Source organism: Python bivittatus, unplaced genomic scaffold, assembly GCF_059951505.1.
Source record: "Python bivittatus isolate LINGU-HERP-01145 unplaced genomic scaffold, Pbiv_v1 ctg000440_np1212, whole genome shotgun sequence".
In the NCBI taxonomy this organism is placed as follows: domain Eukaryota; kingdom Metazoa; phylum Chordata; class Lepidosauria; order Squamata; family Pythonidae; genus Python; species Python bivittatus.
This window is the reverse complement of record NW_028277063.1, coordinates 9,561,405-9,587,313: the sequence shown is the minus strand read 5'-3', so window position 1 is coordinate 9,587,313 and position 25,909 is coordinate 9,561,405. Positions and strand designations below refer to the sequence as shown.

Genomic DNA, 25,909 nt, shown 5'->3' with positions numbered 1-25,909 from the left:
AGAAGCAAAAACTCATTCCTCTAGAGATTTTTATTGTTAAGAGTAGGGATTCACCATTGACTGCTCTGGGAAAAATAAAGCAGAGCCCACACATTCTCAAATACAAGGATCCCATTACATGTGGGAGTTAAAACTCCAGCTGGAGTCCTTTTCAAACAATGCCCCTTTTTATAGGCAACTGAGCGATTAACTCCCAGTGCCTGTTCAGGTTAGGGAATAAGTAAGATATCTTCTAGTTGGACCAACAACTTTCAGGTTCCACTGGATGCCTTATGGCCCTATTCAGGATTGTGTACCATTCAAAACCTTACATACTAATACCTTCACCTTCAGCAGCTGGTCCAAAGTTAAAAGTTTGACCCTTTAAAATAGCTTGTGTTCCTTATTCTGTGAGATCAACATGGCAAACATTATCTAAGCATTTAGGTTTTTAATACAGCTGGTAACATTCAAAGAACTGATACAGTCAGAATCCGATTACAGAGTTCATCCTCCATGGCACTACAAGAGCCCTGCTCAAAGCCAACAGCCAGAACCCACTAAATCAGCGCTTGGTGCAAAGAAAAAAAAAAAAGAATCACAGCCAATGACGGTCAGATTCATTTCATCTTATGTGAAACCACAGAAGCATTGGCTATTGTCATTTGTGCCTGGCACAGCTGCAACAGTGCAATCTGTCTCAAGCCTCCCGCTGCCCCCAGCATTTCCCGAAAGGAACAATCCCACCCTCCCCAATGCCCCCCATTTCAATCTTGCCCAGCCTCCCAATGCCCCTAATCGCCAAAAACAGTTGCTGTCTTAGCAGGAACTGTAAATGCACACCACAGAGCAGCTACCATCTATGAAAGTGGAAGGGAAGGAAGGCAAAGAAGAGGAAATGTACCCTTTGACCAGGGAAGGGTGTATGCACAGGAGGGAAAGATATAAAATAAAAGCTAAGAGAGATCATGGGGGGGGGGGGGAATGGAGGGTTGAGTTTTATTTTAAAAGATGAGTGGAAAACAAAAACGTGTCTAAGCCCCTCGAAGGAATCAGAACCTCAAGGACAGGTTGGACGGATGGAGGTCATGAGAGAGGAGACCAAGGCAGACAAGTACAAGGGTAGAAATGAGTTGGGTGGAGGAAAAGCAACTCCCACTTGGGATCACTAGGTCAGCATGACAGTAGCAAGGCAAGTCCTTACTGGGGCTTGTGCATCTCTCTTGTGAGGTCCGCTTTTTTTTTTTCCCCCTCCTATGTACACTCCGGAGGGAACAAAGAGAGCTAGCAAGGCAATGAGATGCCATCTGGCTACTCCAAGAATATATCGCTCAAGATTTAGTGGGAGGAACAAGGGGTTAGTTATGATTATACAGGGGGGGAAAAATGCCCAATGATAATCCAGACCTCCCATATCAAGGAAGCTAAATGTGCAAGAGGATTGGAGGGCAAAGGGAAACATCAGAGGAGGTGCTGAGTATCTAATAGTTTAGAAAATGTGTAGTCTTCCATCCATACCTTTCTAGGTACTGAGGATCACTAAATACCAAAGGCTGACAACACTAGCTTTAAATTATGGGGGAAAAGAAGGCAGGGCTGGCAAGGACAGCGTGTATGATGTGCTGGATTAAAAGGTTGGGGGAGTTAATGTTTGTTTTAAAAAGAGTAAAGTCGCATCCCATCTGGGCCTCCTTGGACTTTTAGTACCGTTAGGGGAGATCGTCACCTGGCCCAGTGGCCGGAGTGCATTGTGGGATAGCAGAAGGAGTCCTGTTCAGAGGTGGGAGGCGGTCTCATCCCCTGGCCTGGAGCTCAGCAGGACACCTCCATGGTGGGGGCAGGCGGCTGGGGGGCTCCCGCCTCGCTGCTCTGGGACAGGGTGCGGGACCGTGAGCGATTCCCGTCCCCCGAGGCGGCGCTGGACAGAGACGCGGTGCGGGAGCGAGAAAGGCGCGTCATGCAGGATGAAGCCACTGTGGAGAGGGAAAAAAAGGGGGGGGCAAAGTTAGATAAAGTTCTTGAATATTTTAGAAGGCTAATCCCCATCCCAACCCCAATTGCCAAGACCTTGTTCTGAATTGAGCCAATGATGGAGCAAGTGGCCCTTGTGTGGGAAGGAGGGAGCATCGCAAGGAAGATACCAGGAACAATCAGAGAATGGACTAGAATTGGCCCAACTCCATTCCTTGCAAATTGAGATCTAGAGAGCAAGGAAGGGGAAGTGAGGGCTGCTTAGGGCCCAGAAAGGGAAGCACCTCTCAACAGAAGCCTATCTGGATCTCTTATGTGCAAGAGAAAGATCAAGGAGAAGATTTCTAACCCTCCTGAGTTAGAAAAATTATAGGCCTTGAGATTATTTGCAAGCGTTTTCTAGTGACAGCCTGCAATCGCACATTCTCTTCCCCACAGTTGGCACTTATCCCCATCTTGGCTTGCAGGCTTTGGCCCTAAACAGTGAAGGTGCCCGCCTTCCCCAATATTTAGCAGAGCCTCTTAAAGGTATGGAGTGCAACGGATCATTTGTACGCAATTAGTACGTTGGTATAAAAAGGTTAATTGTGTGAGCGGTTTTATTTTGAAATCAAACCATAGTGCAGGATTGCTGGCAGCCTCTGTATGATATCATACCAAGGACCATCTCCAGTGCTTCGGCACACACAGAAACCCAAACAAAGCAATCTCTGCTTTCCTACTACCACGGCAAACAACTCAGTGTTTCCTAATGGAAAGGGGAGGCTGTGCATTGGGGAGTGAAGGAACCACAGGAAGGGTGAGCAGAGGATTACGGGTGATGGGAGAGAAATTCCACAGAAGGTACCTGACCCCTGACTTAGTTTCTTGTCCAGTACATGAGGGACTGAGGAGAAACAGGAAAGGATACCCTTAGGTTAAACTGACAAAGAAGTTGTCCTTGGAATGAATGTTCCACATTAGCTGTTGTTCATGGGGAAAAGCTGGATGTACAAGTAGGGAGGAAAGAGGGGATTAGGGAGGCCAAAGAGAAGGAGAACTGCCAAGCAACCTCAGTTATTGTGAAGCATTCTGGGTGCAAGGCCCAGCCAAACTGGAGGCAGCAGTTAAGGCTGGCTATGAAAGAAGGGACGGGTAGTCCCAGTAATCAGGTGGTACGATTTTGCTCCCCACAATGTCTTTTTTTTCCTCGTTTAATTTGTGATCCCAGCCATTACGGCTTGTGAGACATTACTTATAGCTTCACGTGTTATGCAAACTTATTCAACTATGGTTTACTCAGTAGACCACAGCTAAACAAACTAAGACTCAGTGTGATGCGTGAACGCAGCTTTAGGGTACACAAGAGACCTCGTCAGTGATGCCTCTGTTCTTGGCTAGATGAAATACAAGGCTTTGCAGCCCAATAACTCATGAATTTTGGGGGCACAGAGTGGGACAGAGGATCTCAGATCCAATACTTACTGTAGCCCATTCCTTGCACAAAGTATTTGAATGCCTCCGTCAGTTTCCCAGGCTGAAGGATAGAAAAGAAAGAGCAGAGAAAAGCATTAATAAAAGCGCATATATGGAAAGAGGGGGTGGGATGGAAAACCCTTATGGCTCAATTACTTGCTTTCTTTTTTCCAAATTACTGTTTATTAAGTACATTTGTGGGGAGGGGGACCCCCAAAGATTAGAAAAGCATCTGACATGGGGATCCCTCCAAAGCACTTTTTGTGAAATCCATTAAAACAAATTCTGATTTCCTTATACTGTGGGAAATGGTCTATTCCAAACCTCCCCCTCTTTCTATTTTGCATTTACAGTATAAGATACTCGTTGAACTCTTACCTCATTTACTTATTAAATTTATATTCCACCTTTCATTTAGGAACTCAGTACAGAGTGCTCCCTTTTACCATTTTTCCCCACAACAACAACCCTGTGGATTAGGTTGGGCTAAGAGAGAATGGCTGGCCCAAAGTCACCCAGTGAAACTCCATGGTTGAAGGTGGATGAGAATCTGGGTCTCCCCACTCTTAATCCAGCACCTTCATCACTAGATTAGATGTGTACACTACTGTATTGTACACATCTTTTGCTAAGCCATGATGTGGTTTGTAAACTATGGGTTATCACTTAGTATAGTGTGTGAAACTAGGCATTATGGTTTATTCAGCAAAGTGCAGACTCTGACATAGCATGAGGTGAGAACCCAGCTGCTTTATTCATGAAATGTATTTTAGCCATGTTTGCCGTGCTTGATATAGTATGTTTGAGGAACAGCCTCAGGTAGCCTACTGCCAGTTCTAAGAATAACTGAAAACTTCATAGAACCAGAAGTTTCTTTAAAAATTAAACTACAAGATTAGGTTCTTCATGTGATTTGGGTCTCTTCAGACGTTTCCCCTCTTTCAGCAGAGAGGCAATGCTGAAGAAGACATGCTGATTGGGAAAAATGTGGCCCTGTTTTTTCTCCATGTCTTATTGTACTTGGGGAAGAGATGAAAATGTTCAACAAACAAAAGAAGTTCTTAAATCAGAGGTGAGCAACATAGTGTCCTTGTGCCTTCCTCCAGGCCCATTTTTGTAATTCCCACAGTTCCCTGTTGCCTAATCAATAGCACATCGCTTTTAGCAAGTTAAGCTCTTAAAACTGATGTTTTTAAACCTCTGGTAGATTTAGCTCCCACTCACCAGAGAGCTTTGCACTGAAAAACTAAGCTATCAAGCCTGGTTAGCATATGGATGGGAGACCACCAGGGAATTACAGGATATAGGTCAGACTGAGAAATCAAAGAAACATCCCAGAAAAAGGCAATAGCAAAACAATTCCATATTGTTGCCAAGAAAACCACACGGATGTTTCTATGAAGTCACCAAGAATGAGCTCAGCTTGAAAGAGACTTTTCATTTTTTTAGATTTAGCACACTTTGTTTTTGAAAAAGCTCAACGCCCCCTTAAACCTAAAACAAAACAAAAACAAACCAAAAAAATCCACATTCCATCTTTTCTGTTGATGTCACTGCCATCCCCCCACCCCCAGGTCCTTTTTAAAATAAAAGCTCGATCCTTAGCATCAGAAAGTTTGCCTGGCTTGGTCTTTATTGTTGAAATGCTAAGAATGACAAGTGAAATTCACTTCCCTGCAGCTTCTACAGCAACAAAAATCTTCTCAATCTCTTTCCACAAAAGAACAGAAAAACAAAAACAAAAGTAGGACCCTGGTGCTTTAGAAAAGGGCTAATCCAGTGCTGAAGATTTGAGGGAACTGTTAAAACTCTTCTGGATTTCTCTTCTGCTTTTTTAAACTGGGCTTTGAGGAAGGGAGCTGCAAAGCCATCCAGTTCACCTTTCCCATATAAGACCTGAAACTCAAGATCCAAGAAAAGGGAGCAAAGCAAGGGTCCCCTCAGATGAGAAAGAGACACTAGCTGCATAGTGATTTCAGCTACATTGCAGAACTGCGTTGGAAATCATTCAGCTCAGTTCTCCAATGTTGCTGATGTGGGAATATGTGATGTTTTCAAACTGGGATGGAATACTTGTCCAGAAACACCCATAGGTTCCTTGTCTGCTTCTGCATTTCAACAGGCCCCTTTTCCCTCTGCAGTGCTCCAGACATATGTTTGCATGGCTAAATTAGAGTGAATAGAGCAGAGAAGGAGAGGTTATTCCCTTAACTAAAACCGATACTTTCTTTAATGAGATTTTAATTTGGTGTGTACAACATCTCAGCAATTACCTACTATTTCTTCCACTTTCCCAAAAAAGGTATTACAAGTGTATTGAATTACAAACTAAAGTACAAACTAGCCAACTGTATTTCAGTCTACTGCACTGTGTGAACTGAGCCCTTCAGATTAGTTTATAATTCAATGTTTCTGCGTTGATACAATCATACTTTAACTCAGTTTTCTGTGTACAGACTACCTAGTGAACCATAAACTAAAAAGTCAGGTTGAGTTTATACAAAATGCTAGATTTAAATGTGACTGGCTAATGGTTTCATTATTATTTATTTATTTAAATTTATTATTTATATAAATTTATTAGCCGCCCAACTCCAATGGACTCTGGTTTTGTGATTTGCGGAAAGAGAGTGAAGAAAACAGGATTAACTGAATATATTACAGGTCTGCAACCATAAGTAAGTATATGACATAAATGCAGCCACATTAAAATGAAGTTTTGAAATACTCAAACAGAAGGAGGAATGATATATTAAGAAAACAAAGCACTGTTTTCTTTTAATATTCTGAAATGCAAAATTAATTCCATTTCTGAATCTTCTTTCTGAGCACTGGGTTATATCAGTATATCTTACCTGGGTCAGCTGTGGTTGTCCTCCTGAATCTGCCATCTGCAAGATAAGAAAGAGAAACCTAAATAAGGACTTGCTTAAAAAGTAGGGTAACTGTCCCTAATCTGGTGGTCTTTGGTGCTGACTGACAGGGCTGGGAACTCTTCCATGTTGGGGAAAGCTGGAGAAGGGTGTGTTTACACAAAACTGCTGACTTGGTCTGTAGCTATCCTGTGGGTTGGCAGCATACGATCCTAGATGCCACAGTCAAATGGGGAATGCCCATCTTTGGCAGCTCAAAAGTAGTTGGAAAGTTTCCACTTTCTGCTTTTTTAAAAAAAATTAAAGAACGAAAAATAATCTATGGCGGCATGATCAAGATTAGCAGCACCAGAGGCAAAATGGTAATTGAAATGGGTGGCTGGGTGGAAGCCTACCAAACTTCCACCCCTTTCTGCCAGTTTTACCATCTCACATAACTGCAGGGACGGGAAGTGAAAAATAAATGAAAAGAGAGGCGAAGTTATAGAGTGTATCTCTTTTGGTAGGGTCAAGTGTAAACTTCAAGTGTGTGCCAAGAGGAGGCAGAACTTGCTAACCCTTTATTTTTGTACTCAGACAACATGGGTGACTAAGGCAGGTCAGGTTAGCCCCAAACAATCCTAGAAAGAATTGCTGCAAGTTGGTATTTGGATACATTTGAAATGCATAGCTTACCTTGAGGAAAGAGGTCTGGGTGGGATCCAGTTTGGAATTACACTCCACCTGGAAAGAGAAGAAAGGCAGATAGCATGAATCTAAAATGTACACAAGGTAAGAAAGAACACATCTTGGCTTCTAGTTAAGTAAAAAGGAATCGACTAGTGGTCCGACAGGACATATTCAGTAATTCTCTATTGTTTTGTGAAGCTTTTAAAAAAGAGAGGCTCTCATCACTTACCACAGCATCTTCATGCGGAGCCTGGTCTCCCACCACCAGCATTACAGGACATCTGGCAAGAGGGCAGGAGAAAAGGAAAGCAGTGGAAGTTTAGAACTGAAGGCCAAATTACTATAAATTGCTCGCAGTAATCAGTTTTGGAGTTACAAACTTAGAGACTGATTCCAAGTTATATAAAAGAACATAAATAGTCTGATCACAGGGGAAAAAGCAACTGAGTAATCAAAATGTCAAAACCAAAAAACAAGAACAAGTAAGCTTTCACTTTTTTTCTCTCCAAGTATGTGGATGACTGGGAATTACAGGGGAAAACATTTGGAAGTAGTACCAGGAAGATTTAAGCAAAACATGAAGGGAGGGACCAAGGGAGAGAAAAACTGAAGTCACAGAGACAGCATTCCTACAAAAACTGCACTTGGTTACCAAGTTACCCATTTTTAGAATCATATAATACCTTGATTCAGAAACTAATGGAAAGGCTCAGGTTGGTACATCATGCTAAGCCACAAAAAACGAAGATTTGAATGCAGCGCCAGTGCATCCCATGATTCTCTCTCTAGTGACCTAGTTAAGCCGGCTGTGTGTCAGCACAGCCCGTGTCTATGGACTGTAAGGGTCTTAAGGTAGATTGTTGGCGTTACCATTCAGACCGCTGGACGGCTGCTGTGCAAGAGTTAAAGTAGTTGCTGAAGACTTGAATCATTTCCTTTTTCTGCCTTGACACAAAAAAATAATAGCTGGCAGATCTGTTCTTTTCTCCTTCTATTGTTTACGTCTCCTTATCTCTCTTTCTAGTGACGAATTTCTCCCTTGTGCCAGAATGGGGAGGCATGGGGAACATTAGCGGTTAATGTAAAGTGAGATAAGGAGAGATAAACAAGAGATTGGAGAAAAGCATGCCTTGTGTGCTATTTGTATTCCCCCTATCTCTTTCTGTCTGAGGGTGCCTTTGACTTCTCTCCACTGATCATGTTCAGACAATGACTTGGTTTGCTTAACCATGGTTTAAAAATCCCAACATCTGGGTTCATGCCACAAACTAACTCACAAATTGGTAAACAAAGTTTGGGTTTATGTGTTACATGAGCCCAGCCAGCTTAGCACAGCTCAAGAAATAGTTGCTGGAAGAGTCTCAAACTTCCAAATGACAGTTTTACTGTAAATCAATCAATCAATCAATCAATCTCAATAAACAAACATTCCCCTTGAAACCTGGGAAAACAGGGTATAGGGGCAGTGTCCCAACGAGATTTCCCCAGAACTGGTTCCTTCTCTTGCAGCTGGAAGACCCTTAAAGGCCAAAAACCTCTCCCCATTTAAGGGGTGGGCAATCCACCGATTGCACGTTGCCAGGCCAATTGGTGTGGCCCCAAAAGTTGCATCCTTGTATTGCCACAGAGTTTTGGCAGGGACATCAATCATATGTTAGTCAGATGCTCTCTTTCTTTGCATGACATCGCCTCTGAAAAATTAAAGCAGACACTCTGTGGGTCCTAGCTGCAACAGTGACAATAAGTGAGGAGGCTCAGTTTAGAAATCCCCTTCCTTTTAAATCACAGTTTCAAAGAGAAATGAACCAGCCTTGTTTATGTTTGTTGAAGTGGTTTGCTGCTGAATTTCTGTGGCTGCCTTGACCGAGAGAAAAAAATTATTTTGCTGCTCCTCCTTACCCCTCTTTTGGCCTCTTCTATGTACGACTTACATAGAAGATGACAGGAGCAGCAAAATTAATTTTCCCTTAGAGCAAAAATATAGAACCAGGAGGCCCAACTCCCTCTTGAATTTGGCAGAAGAACCAAGTCCCACATGGATCAAAGGACTCCTCTGCATTCTAACAAAGTTGCTGGCATGAACACCTGAACAGATGTCTTGCTGAGTTTATATAAATTCTGGATTTGGGGCTGTGCAAACAGAAAAGCAATAGCCCTCTCCCTTAGCGCTCCTTGGGGATTTCTTGTCTTTACAGGCATTTTCTGTATCACCCAGAAAGCTAGGAGGTGACGGCTAGGAATAGTGAAGGGGTACTGGGCATTTGGACTTTAACAGCAGCGATATCAGTAGCAGGCAAAGAACAGTAACCTTTCAATCCAGCCCTCTAAACAGAGACCCATGGAAAGGAAAAAGAATTGCCGTAGTTCTTACATTCAGACCTAACTTAAGACGTGTCTTTTTTTAGTCCCTCTCTTTGAGCTAGCAGTGTGATTTCTGCCTCCCTCTTGCTGCTTCTGAAACTTATTCAAATGGTGACACCTTTTATTTTGGATTAATTAATCATGCAAGCAAGTCCCTGAGGCTTCAGAATGAGGAATGAAGAAGATTGAAAAATAAAGACGCTTAAGATTAATTAGAATACAATTAATTAGAATAAAAAGCAAAAGAGCGGGGGGGGGGTACTGCTTCATTTTTAAAAAAAAAAAACTTTTTGAGTTTTTCTTCCTAATGATTTTCAACCCCACAAACCCGGGTATAGGTGTGTACACATCAAACACCTGTATAAAGAGTTGCTGGGTTTTAATGCTTTAAACTACACTTTTTCTGGCAATGAGAAACCATCATTTTCATCTCCCTACAGTGAGAAGTTTCATTTGCAGGATATTAAACTCCATAAGGACAAATCAGCCTGTAGTTTTCATTAGCTGGCAACCCCTTTACATCCGTGATTTTTAGTGCCGAACTAGACTAAGCTTTATGCATAGTTTCACCCCTTTACTAAGCTTTCCATTTTAAGAATTCAGTTGTGACATAAGTGAATTACATGTGAGTTCTGTCAGAAATGTTAGTGGCAGTTTTGGATGGAATAGGCAGAGGAGAAATACATGAGCTCAAGAAGATGCAGAAAGGTCAAAGACTGGTTGGTACTCACTTGAATGTGATATCTCCTCCACGCTCCAAGCTTAAATCTCTGCGGCTGTGAAGAAAAAAGAGGGCAATTGTAAATCACTGCTTCAGCCTCATTAGGGTAGCTCTTCTTACACAAATCACTTGGTCCCTTTCTCCCATTTTCTCCACAAATATCTCATAACCTAACCTTCTACAAGCTTTCCCTGATTATTTCTGATGTTGTTGGTGTACTCTACATAACCGCAACCATATTCTTGCATCCACAAGATCTAGAAACCTAACATATTTTGATAAATGCAACCTTCAGTCTTCCGAATGAATGTTTCCAGGGTCACAAATTTGGTAGGGTTTTTAATCTTTTCACATGGGGAAAAACAGATTTGGATTGCAAGTATCAAGGCGACCTCTAGATGGTAGCACAGAATATACCTTCTGAATAACCTTGCTGCCATCTAGTGGTTGTGTGGAGGTTTGCAGCCAGGTCTGGTAGCCTCAGGAAAGCATCTTCAGAGATGTAGCATATATGTAACCCTGGCTATGTCCTATATTATTTTCTCTGGGTTAACTATGTCTATATGTGGGATAAACATAATGGAATAGAAATGATGCAGTGATTCATCTATTCCAGTGTTTTCCAAACTTGGCAACTTTGCTGGCTGGGGAATTCTGGGAGTTGAAGTCCACACATTGTAAAGTTGCCAAATTTCAAAAACACTGATCTATTCTGTATTATTATTATTATTAATAGTAAACACTAGTATACAGGTTTTTTTGCAATCTTATACAGGATAGCTTCCATAAAATCAAAATAAAATATAAATGCTTAAGTCATCTACCTTTCAATCTGAATAAATAATACAGTGATTTACATTACAGCATATCAGCACATTGCTCAAATCTCCAGAGCACAACTTTGCCAAGGTTCTAAAGACAGCACAGAGACTAAATTTATGATTGAGTCATATGAAAGTTGCAACCCTATTAAAATGGCAATTCCCTAAGCTGGAAACTATGAAGGGACTCCTGGAACAGGCCTGGAAAAGATCAATTACTTAAATAATTACAGAATCTTGAACTCTTGAAAGACCTATTCAGGCTCAGCTTCATTTGGAGTAGGGGGCCTTTTCAGGCCTACCTGGAAAACCTACAGGTCTGCATCTGCCTATTTTAGATGCAGACCATGGACAGCTGAAGCATCTCTGTTAAATGTACATTCTTCTCAGACCCTGATCTAGGCCTACTCCCTTAGGCTAGCCATCAAGAGGAAAGTGTTTGAAAGGTTTCCTGTTTGGGTTGGTCTTTTGCTTGGACATCCTCTCTCTGTTGTGTCTTAGCTTGTTTTCTACCCTTAGGACTATTCTGGCAGCTGTTGAGAGCTTAAGCTAGACTCAGCCTTCCCCTGGCCTCCCTGTCCCCACAACCTGTTGTAACTGCTCCAGTAGAGTTGAATGTTGGGTAAATTTGTAGCATGACTCAGAATATCCCGCTGTTGTTGCACCATCTCAGTGTTCTTGGAAAGTTCCTCCTGTGAAGGAAGAAGAGTGTTACTTTGGCAGGGGATTTGCTGCTCTCCATGCTAAGAAAATTTGTGCCTGTTGACTTCTACACCTCCAACTGATGTTAAAGGCACTAGAATAGATCCAGGTTTCTTCTACCACTTTATTTCAAGCCAACTGTAATGATTATTATTCTTTTGCAAAAATGCAAAGGAAGTCATATAATACCATACCAATGCCATCACCAGCTCTTCCCCTGAAAAACCTAGAAGTATGAAATATCTTAAGGTAATAGGTTGAGGTGCACAACGGACATCAAATCTAAGCACTATTTTTTTGACAAAGGAAAACCCTCTACTTTCCTTTTCATCAAATTCGTAAAAGGACAGCATGCTAGCCCTTGAATTTAAGTGTGATTGTTGGACTTTGCAGTGGGTTTCTTTTCTGTGTCATTCTACTCTGATTCTGAACACAACCAACTCAATTATCCGTAGAGTCTCAAGCAATGTGCACCCTTCTTCCCTAACAATGGCTTAACCCCTTTTCAGCAGGCAATACTGGAATGAGAATAGTACAGTCCTCCTCCATTTTTTATTTAAAGAAAGGAAGTTCTATGGTGGATGAAACATTATTTTTCCCACACAATGGTTCTGTTGTGAATGTGGCTGTCAAAAGGTAGGGCTGGGAGAGTATTAAATACACCACTGGGAAGGAGCAATCAGATCCACTGTGAGATATTCTTCTGTGCAAACCTAATGGAAATGTACATGTAGTGGAAACCTTAGTGCATTCAAATGGAATTTTGAGGAGGATGTTTCAAATTCGTCCATTTTCTGTCCATTTCCTGACGCAGAACTGAGAATGTGTAACCTGGCTAAGAGGCCTGTGGTATATAATGGTTGGCAATAATGTATAGTCCAACACATTTGAGGAGAATCAGCTTGGAAAAGACATCATTTTATGTGGTGGGTGATGATGGACAGTAGTAACCTCCTACATACCCTTTCCCCTTTATGCATATTCTTCCTTCCTTCTTCTGAAAATTCCCCATCTCTGGAAATTTAGAATCTATGCTTTTGGAGAGTAAGAGGCTCTGGTATTTTTAGTTTGAAAGCATTTGATTTTCTGTCTTCAATAATTATGACTAATAGAATAAGCAATGCAAATAATAGACAAAAACTAAACTTCTAAAGTGAATAGACGTAGGCTGCTTTTTTAAAGAGGAATTATTTTCCTGTTTCCTATTTTTTAATTTTTCGCTGTAATATCAGCTGCTCTCTAAGAATCATTTAAATCCCCAGCCAGCGTAGCTGCATTAGAAAGTCACCCACAGTCTATTTTATATTTATTTTTGAAATAAAGTAATAACATTCAATACATGTGAATTTCAAATACACTGTCCTAGTATTAGCAGAGAGCTGGAAGTGAAGTGAGATTAACTATCCTACTCTGCTTCTTTACATATCATCCAACATCCCTTTATTCTTCTACAGTTCACACTTACCTGGCTAAAGAGATGTCCAAGGATCATCTCAGAAATGGAGGAGGTGAGGCCGCTCAGCTTAAGAGAAAAGCAAAAAGGGATCAGAGGACAAACTGGATACTGCTCTGAAAGGGCAAAACTGATATCTGTATAACAGGAAGAGGTGAAGGTCTTTGAAACTATAGTCATTGACTTATGCATCCACAGCTTAAACAATGCTCAAACTCAGAGTTTGACCCTGCCAGTATGCAAAGCACCACAGAAAAGGTGCTTTTGAATATATGCAAACTATTTTCTTGCACCTTTGAATTACTCAACTTTTGAAATTCCTGCGATCTAGAAGTTGCCCTTCTGTTTGAGAGAGATAGCTTTTAGATACTTTTTCCCACTTCTGTACTTTTTAAATTCTGTGTGTGTGTGTGTGTGTGTGTGTGTGTGTGTTCTGTCTCCCAAAAAGTTTGGGAAACAAGATCAGAATAACTTATGGTGCATTGCCCAGATGTTAAGTGATTTGCTTTTTTGAAGGGACAATGGATTAGGATTAGGCTTAAGGTATAATAAAGTATGTATTTTTAAACAATGAGAAATGTGTCCATTTTGTTTGCATGTATTTAATCAACTAATAAGGGGTGGAGGGAGTAGATAGCAACTGCTCCATTCATTATTCAGAAACTGTTGGGGGGAGTCAGAGATGAGCATTTAGATGGCTTAAGCTAAGAACTGGAAGAGATGGAAGTCTCCTAATACTTGATGAAATGCGCTAAGGTCTTCCACCCAACCTATCAGTATATATCTATGTGAAAACAACAAACTATTTTTAGTTTTTTTAAGTACCAGCAGTGAGCTGATGCATGCACATGAGCAATTGCTGATTCTTCTTTCCAAGCCATTTGGCCAACATGTCACCGGATGACTGTACCGATATCACAATTTTAGCAGAAGTATGACAGGCAGGCATGTAGGTGTTTCAGATCCTGAACAAGATAACTAAAACTTTTAGAGAATAAGTGAAAAATAGCAAGGCAGTGCAAACATTCTGGGGGTACCAGGTTGACCATCCCTGCTTTAAACCAAAGACTGATAGTCAGTTTAATTCCTTGCCGTAACAGAGTCCTGTATACAGTTTGTTGACAACTATGAGCATCTTCCTCAGCCTTACCTTATGAGCAGCCCAATCCATCCAGCCCTTGGCATTGGGGTCAATGTTGATCAGAACCAACCCCTCCACAGTGTCTGCATGAGAGAGCTGTGGGAAAATAAGAACAATTAGAAATAACCATAACCATGATGTTATTTTAATCTCAGTGATGCAGCTCAACTGTGCTTTAGTGCATTCATCACGCTCTCCATGTATCTTTTCAGACATGGCCAAAACACACAGTAGAAGCAGACTATAGAATGTCCATGTCCAAACTTCAATGTACACTTCACATAACATGCTTAATCTCATTACTGAATTAATCCACTTTCTGAATCTCCACAATACATTGAACCATAAGCTCACCAAATGGCCTGAGTTGACACCACATACTGACCACATTTATTGAAAATAATAAGGCCACTAGATGTTGTTTAGGCATAAAAAACACTGAAGCCCAACAAAGTGGGCAACAAGTTGGGAAAAGAACTAAAACATTATAGCTAAATTTGGACTATTGTCGTGAGATTTAGCCATTGATCAGAAAAAGGATATCGTAATACAGGAAAAAGCAAAAGGAAAAACTAGAATGACTAGTGGTGTAAAATACCTTTTTCAAATAGAAAGGCTAAAACTGGGTTATGCGACCTGATGTTTTCCAACAGTTTTGAACTTCAATTCTCATTGAATTATAGTTCAAAACATCTGAATGACGTATGGATGCATATCCCTGGCTGGTATGTTGCAGACTTTTTAGTTAGTGGATCTGGCGGCAATGGGAAAGACAACTGGCAGGGAAGAGGAGAGTTTTATCAAATTAAAAGCATCAGAAAATAAATAGAAACACTTCTTCACTGTCATGAGAACATTTGGGAATGCCCACTGAAACTGATCCGTTGAAGATGCAGCATGGACAAGAGGAAGCACTGTTGGTTTATTCCACAGAAAGCGTGGTTAAATTTTGGAATGCAACCACACAGGAAGTGGTGATGGCTGCCAGTTTAGAACTGGTGGCTTTGGTTACTATGATCTGGGATATCACAGAAAACAACTAAGCAAATTAAGAACATGTAATTAAAGGAGATGGAAAAAGGAAAATAAGTCTACCAAGGATTGTGGGCTGTGATAATCAAACCTCCTTAACTCCTGAAATGATACAGATGTTCAGCAGAAGATCTGCTGTTATCAGGTAACAGAAGCAACCTGAGACTTGGGATAGGCAGAAGATGCAGCACTTGCTATACCCTTGATCTGATACAACAGTACTCTTCTTCTGCTTTTTGGTTTTGACAGGGAAAAGTCTTCAACCAGATCATTTTTTTCACTCTCTTCCCCACTATGCATGCAGATTCTCACAATCTCTTAAACACTAAAATGACACTATGTTTTATTGAAACAAATCTTTCGCAAGGGGGAGGCAGTGTTAAGTGTTAAAAAGTCTCATATTAGGCTTGGGGCAACCTAGCTTTAGATATTCCCCACTCAGTCATGAAACTCAATATGTAACCTACCTCAAAGAGTTGTTATAAAAATAAAAAATGAAGAGGGGGATTATGCACATCACCTCAAGGAGAACATGAAAGATACAAAATACATAGTTGGTCAGATATGATAGAATATGGTTCTTATGCCTGAAGTGAATAATAGTGATTTATCTAATTCAACCCAGAAATTGGTTTTATGTACTTCACTAAACTATGGTTTGTTGAATAAGCTGCAGTAGCTGGACTCACACACCAAGCTCACCCATAAAATATGATATACGAGCCACAATTCATTCAATCCATAAGTCAAAACAAATCAACCACTTTTTGACAAGATGTACATTTTAGCCACTGAAATCATGACTTAGTTTCTGCCTTTACAACCCATTCAGGGACACCCATGGGGGAAATAAAATCCAGTTGTCATCTTGAGTGTTTTTATTCTTTTTGTGGATTTTCCTGGATTCGTTCTCCTAAGCACTACAAGACAAGGCAATACTTCTCTAGTGGACCCAACTGGGTACCACACCCCAGCTCAAACAACTAAAACCTCACTGTGGATTATTTCCCTCCTTAATCCTGTTATGGTCAGGAACCCAGAAACCAGCCGCTCAGAGGCCTGTGACTTTCAGAGATGATAATGCCCCTTTGGCATGCTGAACATGTTTGCCTGCAGGACAGATGCTAGGCCCCGATCCACTTACACTGTAGCGTGCCAAGACATACGCTCCAGCTCCAACTCCAATTCCAATGATGCTGGTGAAGCTGTGGAAAGGAAAAAAAGGTTGCAAAGGGCAGTAGAACAGGGGCTGTCTTGGAGCTCTAGATTCTTCAGGGAGGTTCAGGTGGAGAAACAGCTTCCAACATTTTTTTTGAACTTGCTGATTTTGTACCTTTGTAAGTGGTACTGATTGCAGAGTTTGAAATGTCACAGGTTGTGCCTTTTCATTCTGTGCAGTTTTAGCCCCACAATTTACCTTTTTTTCTCACTCTTTCTTATTGTCTATATTTACTGTATTTCTTTCATAGCAAGGGTTGGCAACTACAGCCTGGGAGGCCTTGTGGCTACAGATCTTTGTTTTTTGCTGCTTCAGATACCCTTTTAGTTGAAATCATTGGTGCAGTTTCAGTCATTCTAAGATGTATATGTAACTGTAACATAAGCCCTAAAACAGATTTAACACTGTTTTTTTTTAAAAAAATGGGCCCTCCATTATGAAAAATGAAGCCTCAGTCTTACCTATAAGCGTATCAATGTTTTCCTTCACTGCAGCCCTTGGCTCCCCACTCAGAAAACAAAAACAAAAAATGGGCTCTGGCCAAAAATTACTCAACCCCTTTACACATTCATTTAGGCATGGGACTCACCATGGAAACCCAGACCATAATAAATGCATCAGGTTTTAAGATGCCCTGAAGCCATCTTGTAATGAACTATTATGCCTATGTTTCAGGAGCAGTAAAATACCAATTGGTTGGGCTGTGCAATGCTTCAAAGAGTGAGCATAGCACCTGTCTTCAACTCTTCAAAGCAGCCACCTCTTTTCCCAAGATCATTCAGTTGCCCATTGCAGCTGCTATGTGATTCCAGGTAAGAAAATGAAGAACATTAAGACATGACTGCTTTAAACACCTGCAGACAGATATGTTTTCAGCCTCACATGCTCCACAGCAGCATTTTGGAATTAAATTAAAAGCATTGCACTACTACTTTGGTAGCTGCCCTACTGATTGGTATCCAAAGATGTAAAAGTTAGAGCTCTTAGGTCAGAGGTCTAGAAGGTCATAGGCTTCTGCCACAGCTCTTAGGTTTTTAGGTTTGGGGAATGAGCAACAGGCAGCCAAAAGACCTCGTGCTTTCCCAAGGAGCGCAAGATTTCTGGCTCTAACCTGAGGAATTTCTAGGACTGAGAATTGGAAAATGAATTTTAATGCTTGGATGAGCACTAGCTGTGATTTCATGCTTGCAGCCAGTGGTCCCAAGTTCTCTTCCCAGCTTTTGAGATGGCATGGAATTCAGCAAGTGAAAAGCAAGAAGTAACAGAGCAGGCCTGGCATGCAACTGGTCTTGTTGAGAGATGATCACTATTTTGGCAGCGATATGAGAGGAAATACTCAACAGGTACATCTAACCACCCAAAGCTTCTCTAGAATTAGAGAAGCTGTGTCTGATGAATTTTGGCCCAGCAATTAAACATGCTAAAAGGCAACTATCTGGAGAACTGGGTAGAAAGCAGGCCAGTTAGTTTTTAACTTGGTTTTTAGACTGTGTTTGCTTGGAGGAATACTGTTTCTGATGCAAGGTTCTGCATCCTCTGATTTTCTCCATTCATCTCCTTTTGGGTAGCCGCGAGGAATCCACTGCAAGACTTTCTTCCCCACCCTGACAGACACATGCCACATCATCCTCTCCAGACTCACTTGACATATTGTAAGATGCAGGGGATCATGTCAGCCAGCTGGTCCAAAGAAGGATACTGATACCTAGAAAGGGAGCAGAGAGTAGGGGCTGCATTAGACAGCTTGATCCCCTTCGCACCCAACACTGCGGGTGGGGCAGGAATGGAGGCTGCAAGGCTCACCCCAGAGGGAAGGCCGGGGCCCCCTCCTCCATGCCAGGTGCGTCCACATGTATCACCACGAAGTTCTTTATGATCTCTTGCATGTCCTCATAGTGGAAGAGGGTGTCGAAGCACGAATGATCTGGGGTGGGGGTGGGGATGAGGAGACAGAAGAAGGGGGTGTCAGGCTGCAGAAGGGCAAGTGGTCATGCCATCAGAAGGGCAAGGCCTAATCAAAACAGGGACAGCCTTATTGGGAAGCAGGCATAAGTTCCTGGGTGCCAATGAATGTGCCACTTCAATATTCTGCTTCACAAGGCAGTCCTATGCATGTTTATTGAGAAAAACGTCCTCCGGTATTCACCAGCATCTAGGAAATATGTAAAGGATTGCAGTATATGCCACAAACATGTCTGATAAGAAAGCGGAGCATTCAGAAGAGTAGGCAAATGTGAGTTAGGGAGCTTCCACTCACTCCTTGTAAGAAAAAAATGAAGAAGGGAAGCCATAATGGGATGACTCAACCAAATGGGTGGAGGGAGAACTGCAGAAGAGGCTACAAATCTCTAAAAACATAAAAGATTCCACTTTTAAAATGTCATATCAGAGTTTGGATTTGGAATCTTAAAAAAAGGGTAAATCCATTTTTTTAAATAGCAAAAATCAGTACTTTTCTGATAGAGCAACTTTCTTTGAACCTGAAGTCCTCCAGAAGTGCTGCAACTGAATTTTAGGAGGGGCCTCAACACATCTGGAGGGGGATATCAGAGTGAAGAAACTTGGTGTAGAATTGGTGTTTTCTTTCTTTCTTAGAATTGCACTTTTGGTCAGGCCAGCAAAAAGTTACTTTTCTGTAACTCCTTTCTACCACTTAGTGACTATCTAGTCTTTTGCAGCTCAGATCTGGTACTCTTAATTCTGAGTGGGTACTACCAAAGGGCCCAAAGAACTCAATAAATCAACAAACACATTTTGTGATCATTTACACTCTTGATTGTGGAAGGAATGCTATCATAACGCATGTGTAATTCTTGCAACCATCCTATGAGAGACAATGTTATCGTTCCTGTTTTCCAAAGGGAGAACGACATGTTTGACTCCACATTACACATGCCTTAATGATAGCTGCCCTCTGCTGGGAAATTGAACACTTCCTGACCCATAAGCAGAAATAGCAGACGGAATAAAAATATTAAGTATGGTGGAGAAAGAATAGCTAGCTTCCTTCCTTTGTCTCCTGTTTGCCTCTTTTACTAAGTGGCTAGCTTTTTCCAGTAGTTGGAAGGAGGAGGAAAAGGAGGATGGAAAATTAGCTGCTAAGATAAGGAGTGATAACTAAGGGGGAAATTCAGCCAGCAGCATTTCTTTCTCTTTTCTAACATCTCCAGATTTTACTGCACGCTGGTGGAGGAGTCTGCAGTAAACAGGGCTCTGGAGAGGCATGCACGATCAGGCTTTGAAGCAGACAGGCAGGCTGAGGATCCCCTGCCTACTATCCTCATTCAAAGATCAACCAACAAGCAGATTTGGAACTCTGGAGTGTTACTAAAGGTTGTGGCAGAGGTGGGTTTGCCTGAGTGAGTCTGGTAGAATATAGACAGAGGGCAGAAGAAAGTAGAACATTATCCCACTTAGGGCTGCAGATCTCTCTCTCTCTCTCTCTCTTCCTCTCCCTCCCTCCCTCTCTCTCTCTTTCTCTTTCTCTTTCTTTGCCCTGCTATCTGTAGATCACTGCTAGGTCAAGTTGCAGCATGCCAGCAAGGGCCTCCAAATCCCAATTGTTTAACAATAGCATTCACAAAAAGGTAATCCAATCATGAAAATCTTCAATTTGTAATAATTCAGATATACATTTGTACACACACACACGTATGGTCATCTCAGCGTGTAGGTCATAAATTGCAAACGACAACTTGTTTTCCATTTCCATTCCTTTCCCTCAGCTACCACTTGGAATCTAGCAATTTAGTTGAGCTTTTAATAAAACACAAAGTCAACACTGCATGCACATGCATACGTAAGTTTCTGATCTTGCCAAAATGAGAAATTCTTGGGATTCTTCCAGAACAATAAGATCTTTTAAAGAACGTATGAGTTTCACTGAAGTTCTATATACTCTCTTGGTGAACTGTGCTAATTGTGAAACTCCCTGTTTCCCACCACCCACAGCCCCAACCAAGTGGATGTTCTGGTCTTACGATTTTGTCCCACATCATGGTAGGTGAGGATGGCCGGACGTTTGGGCTTGGGTGTTCCATGGATGGTGATGGTCACAACCCCATAAGGCGTCTCCACTGTGTGTTTCTGTAGAAGAAGAAGAAGAAAAGAGACTAAGATGAACAAATGGAAGATTGCAAAGATCCTAGCACTGTGTGAAGAACTGCAATGAGGGTAACTCTGAATTCATAGAAAGGGAAGTTAAGTTGTGAGGGAGGGCAAGACCTTCAAGCATTTGGGAAAAATCTGCACGTGTGCAAGTGCTCACTCTGCAATGTGGGATCCAACAAACTGAGGTGCTCCAAATTCTATGTAAATAAAGCTTGTATGCATTTATACACACATAAACAAAAAACAGTTCCTATGGAGCCCAGCTTCAATCACAGCTTTTCCATGTAAGAAGCCTAAACTGCATGCTGGGAAAAAAAGCCCTCTGGGGCCAAGAGACAACACAGAACTGGCACAAGTTCAAACATTATTCAGGGCCAAGCCAGTTATGTATGTGAGGCTAGGTAAATAAAGCGTCTGCATATAAAAGCTGCGAGTATTTATATGAAAAGTTGTACCATACGGGAATGTAAAAAAGCTGACTTTTGCATATGAATTAGCTTATTTCTGCAAAATGTATTCTGCTTATCCATGTAACAGAAAGAAGCAAATTGACATCTGCCTCCTTCCAATTGTTCAGTCTAGTCAAATTGCTAGAAATCCTGCTCGTATCTCCGTGCCAGGACTGTCATCCAAACCTTCCTGCCCTATCCCCCCACAAAAATATACAAACAACACAACATGGAGTACTTCTGTATCTTTAATGAAAGTCTGATTTTTTAAAAATCCTGTGTCGAAGGGAAGTTTTCATAGTACTGGGCATTATCCCCCTTCTATGAGCTGCATGTTGTCCTGTTATTGCTAAAAGACGCAGCCTACAGGGCAGCTGGTATCTCATTCCTGCTTCCCTCCCACCATCTATATTTCCAGCTTTAAGGGCTGGAACCTTGGTTCCAGAATCCCATTTTAATGAAAACTGTTACTGTTGGAGTGCTGAATTCCTCCATCCCTCACTGAAAACATCTAAATCAATACTATAGCTGTGTATCTCTATTTTGGCAGGGTTTTTGTTTTTTGGCTAAACCAGTGTTTTTCAACCTCAGCAACTTTAAGATGTGTGGAGTTCAACTCCCAGGATGCCCCAGCCAGAATGGAGTTGCAGCTCCACAGTTGCTGAGGTTGAGAAACACTGTGCTAAACAGCCATATCTGTTATTCATTTGTATAGTTCCTGCTAGCCTGTTTTTCAGGATATAAATTGAACCAAGGTGATTCTTCCTCTTATTCCTAATTGGAGTTCAGTTCAATGTCCTTATGCCAGTTTTCACCCTTCAATATAAGAATATTTGTGTATTTTCATAATAGTAAAACCTATCTTCAAAACACCGTGCACCTGGAGGACATGGCAGGTTAGAAGGTGCAACTGACAGAGCAGCTCTTGCTTGGTATTTGCCAGCTGTAATGTTGATGCTGTCTCTCCTACCACATTTCAGAACAAGTGCTCAATTCACCCTGGAGAACAGACCATCTCCATCTTGTAGTTCCATAATGCCCAGAGAAGAACTTGGGTCAATATTAAAAAAAAAAACAATCAAGTTCTGTTTTGTTTTGCTTTAAGTTCATTGTTTATTCTCCCAGCCCTTCCTGCTAAGATTTTCTCTGATGGCACAGAAGTGAACACAATGTGTTCAAAAGCAACTGGAGAAGCAGAGAAGGGCTCTGCCATTTGGCATCCACAGATATTTCTTCCCAGAACCAAAATAACACAAGGCGTAAAAAGGAGGGAAAGCAGGAAATGAAGAAAGCAGCTCGGAAGACAGGCAGCAAGCTTAGATGTAATGAGAACAATGAGGAAGGTGGTCACAAAAGAAAAAAAAGGAGTGGGAACTAGTGGACCAAGATGAATAGCCTTGGATAAGCTCACCAAATGAAATGCAGGCTGACTGCATTGTGGCTAACTAGCTTTGCTTCCCCCCCCCCTTCTTTTTTAAAGGAGCAGGGGCTCATGGAGTGGTTAAGGTGTTGGATTGGTCTGAAGAAATTTAGGTTCAATCCAACCTACTCACAGGAAAGGGGTAAATTGGCAGTAGACATGACTTCACAGAGAAAGGCAGAAAACAGTAATTATTATAAGTAGCGATAGAGTACCATAGCATAGTTCCACCAAGCCAAATACAGGCCACTACTTATGCACTGTATCTTAACTATTGCATATACAGGCAATCTTTTTGGATGAATCGACACTGGGGGAAATGAACCATGTAATGAATTATCTCAAGCATTTCCAAGAGAAGAACTCATACATCTGCATATTTGGCTCAGCCCTGCATATCTGGCCCATTATCCAACAGTTGAGATGTATAAGCATGTTCTGAAACTTCTGAAATGGTCTACAGTTCCTGCTTGACTTGGTAATAAATACCAGTTTTATTTAATTTGGCTATATAGACAACTCTCTGGTATGGCACTTAATGGTGCCCTGCAGCACAGTTTGTCCACATCGAGAAGATCAAAGTGGGGAGTCTGTATAGTTATATTTACAACACAACCCACATGGGCACATAACAATATTCATGACTGTAAAGTTCCAGGCAGACCCTCATGGAAATTTTTAAAAATGACAGTAGTGTTCCTTTTGATGGGTCAACTATTCTACTAGCTTGTACAAGAATGGTCAAAGATAAAGACAGGAACCCATAATGTACAGCAGTGAGACAGGTTGCAGTTCTAACATTCTGTCCCTTTTAAAAAGTACAAGAGAACCCTTCCCAGCTAATGGCTTGTCCATTTATGAAAACTTGCATCTCCTCAAGCAGTTTGTTTCAGTCTCATCAGCCATTTAGGTGGCAGGTGAAAACCATTCCATATCCCAGCGTATTGTTGACATGAGTAATTGCAAAGTTATTTCTCCCACCTTCCTTTGGATGTTTTACATCAGCTACGGTTATAGGACTGAAGTATAATCTAATCTTGGGTTGTCATATCACCTCTCCTGCATTCCATTTTATCATTTATAGTTTTTATTACTTTTGTAGCAACTCTAGATGACTAGCCTCAGATCTGGTGCCAATTTGGCAGGGCCCTTGGCAGCCTTTCTGCGTGAGTTCATCAGGTCCAAGGAAGCCACTTCCCCACAAATAGAAAAGCCAGTGAAGTCCCCAGATAGGGGTAAGACCGGTGAGGCTAGTAAAAGCCTTCTGTCTCCAGACAGCGAAGGATGGTCTGCCACCAGTTCTAATGGTCTCTCCTTCCTTCCCCTTCCTTTGCTATAGGCATCAGCAGAGGCAAAAGAATGCGGCCAGTTTCACTAGCAAACACTACTGAAGTTGCCTAAATTATTTTATTCCACCTGCAGGGGTGCCCACAGGGCAAGTCAAAAAAGTCAAGATGATAGCCACAATTGTGTGGTTTTGACTTTTTTTTAAGCCTCCCCTCCCTTGAGGATGCCTCTGTCCACCCAGGGTGCATCTGAGTTCCAAAAAGAGCCCTTTTCAAGAGACATTCTTTGAAACATTGTGAGGAATTAAAAGAGTGCCATAGCAGCAACCCTTTTTGGCTTGGCTTGGCGCTGTGCTTCTCTTCAGAATGGAAGGCTGGTCCTTAGTAAATACCCAAAGCCAACACTAAGCTTCACTGCCATCTTGGCAGGATGCCATAAGCTGACTTCTTGCACAGTACCGTCATAGACAAAAATTTGTGCTATATTCTAACCTTTCCCCCTCCCTTCCCATCCAAATCCTAGTTATGCTTTCCCCAAACTCTTTTCTCTCCCTAATCTTTCTTCATTTTTCTTTCCCAACTAGGTGTTAACATTCTGTCGCTCCCAAACATGCTAAGTTCTCAGGTCGGATGTTTTGGAGGGTTTGTATCCATGCTTAGATTGCTGATTATTTGCTTGTTTCTGATGTTTCCAAACCTAAGATGAAATCACTCTCGCTCCATTTTTGTTGGCCCTCAACAGCACCGTTTACTGTCTGAGGGAATGATAAATAAAACTAAATGTGTAGCTGATTGAGCAGGACTCGAACAGCTGGTAATGGTTGGGGGACAAAGTCTCCTGGATTCACCCTCTAGTTCAGGGGATGGGATGAGATTGAATGGAATGTGAATGCAAGAAGGCCAAGCATTTCAAAGGAGCAGGCATTTGCTTGCAAAGCCGGGCCAGCCAAATGTCTAAAGCTCAGTCTTCTGCTTTGGAACATGGGCACGGGCTCACCTCACAGGAGGTCAGATGATGTAATAAAACATTTGCGACAAGAAAGAGATATCGCTAATTGGTATCCAAAGTAGGCAAAAGGTCTTCTCTTTCTTTTCTTTCTTTTTAAAAATCTGTTGTGTCATCTAACCTTACTATAACCCTATATGTAAATATTCCTATTGTAAACATGGGGAAAGAGAGGCCACACAATAGTCCTGTCAATGGGTTCATGACTAAGTAATTATCTCTTTAGGTGCCTGACAGACAGGCATTCCAACAGGTGCATGATGGTGCAACAGAATTGCGAATGGACCAAATAAACAGCTCAGTCTGCTCCTATGCCTTTGAAAGTTGCCTGGTATTCAGGGATAAAGTGAAGTGATAAGCAGTCTCTTGCTCGTGTCCACAGCTTAAGCTGCTGCTACCAGCACAAAAGCAAGGGTGTTTGGAATATTTGGCAACCCCACCACATAATGATGAGGGAAGCTGCTAGGGTTGAAATTCATGGTATTGTGCAACTATTTAAGATCATACCACAAAGCAAAGAAGTTGACTTCCTATGCCATAATTCTCTGGCCAATAAGCAAATGGCAAGTAAGTATAGTGGTTGGAATACTACTATTGGAACTGTGTATCTTACAAAGTAGTAACAGCAAACAAGGAACAGGCTGGCTTAAAGCCAGGATTCCTAGGGAGAATTGTTACTTCAGTTTTGTTTGTTTGGCAAGGCTCTTGTATATTTAACAATTGCATAATGGGTCAATTTGGGGGAAAGGGAAAGCTCATGGCAGGGCATTCACAATGACTACAGAAGGTCCTTTGAATCTCCAGGATGGGAAAGCCTCATCTGAACCCACAGAGAGCTGTTATCAGTCTGTGGATAGTTTAATAGAGTGTGGTAAACCATGATTTGCTGAATAAGCCACAAACAGCTAGGTTCACACCTCACACTAAGCCATAAATCATAATTTATAAACCCCAATGGCTAGATTCACTTAGCAACCTATGCCCAAACTAATAAACCACATGATGGCAAAGTATAATGTTTGAACCCAGCCAAGAGAGAGAAGACCAGGGTCTAATGGCCTAAATGGGATCTCCTGCTAGGAAATATGGTAAACCAAAAACAGTCTTTGCCATAGCTAATCTCTCGTTCACTGCTTATCCATCTGCTTCCGTATTCCTCAGTTATAAAACAGGAGGATTCATTAATTGTTTTGGACCTGGGTCTTTAATTCCATTTGCCAGATTTAGCAGGAGAGATTAGA

At 41.6% G+C, this 25,909-nt stretch overlaps 1 protein-coding gene across 4 annotated transcripts in view; it reads right to left on the bottom strand.

Moving 5' to 3' along the window:
- Nucleotides 1–15: 15 nt before the first annotated feature.
- NDRG2 (NDRG family member 2) overlaps nt 16–25,909 on the bottom strand; it is a 39,342-nt gene continuing 13,448 nt past the window's right edge. For 2 of the 4 annotated variants that reach the window (XM_007437331.3, XM_007437329.3), the window contains 14 exons: nt 20,378–20,483; nt 18,201–18,321; nt 18,040–18,102; nt 16,323–16,383; nt 14,156–14,242; nt 13,018–13,074; nt 11,439–11,542; nt 10,040–10,084; nt 7,177–7,228; nt 6,954–7,001; nt 6,261–6,296; nt 3,415–3,466; nt 2,803–2,836; nt 16–1,952 (listed from right to left, as the gene is read on the bottom strand). In XM_007437331.3, coding sequence (XP_007437393.1) covers nt 1,754–1,952; nt 2,803–2,836; nt 3,415–3,466; nt 6,261–6,296; nt 6,954–7,001; nt 7,177–7,228; nt 10,040–10,084; nt 11,439–11,542; nt 13,018–13,074; nt 14,156–14,242; nt 16,323–16,383; nt 18,040–18,102; nt 18,201–18,321; nt 20,378–20,483 — 1,065 coding nt within the window. In that variant the 3' untranslated portion in view covers nt 16–1,753. Of the gene's footprint in view, nt 1,953–2,797; nt 2,837–3,414; nt 3,467–6,260; nt 6,297–6,953; nt 7,002–7,176; nt 7,229–10,039; nt 10,085–11,438; nt 11,543–13,017; nt 13,075–14,155; nt 14,243–16,322; nt 16,384–18,039; nt 18,103–18,200; nt 18,322–20,377; nt 20,484–25,909 lie in introns of all 4 variants that reach the window. The other 2 variants (XM_007437330.3, XM_007437332.3) reach the window with 2 other exon arrangements.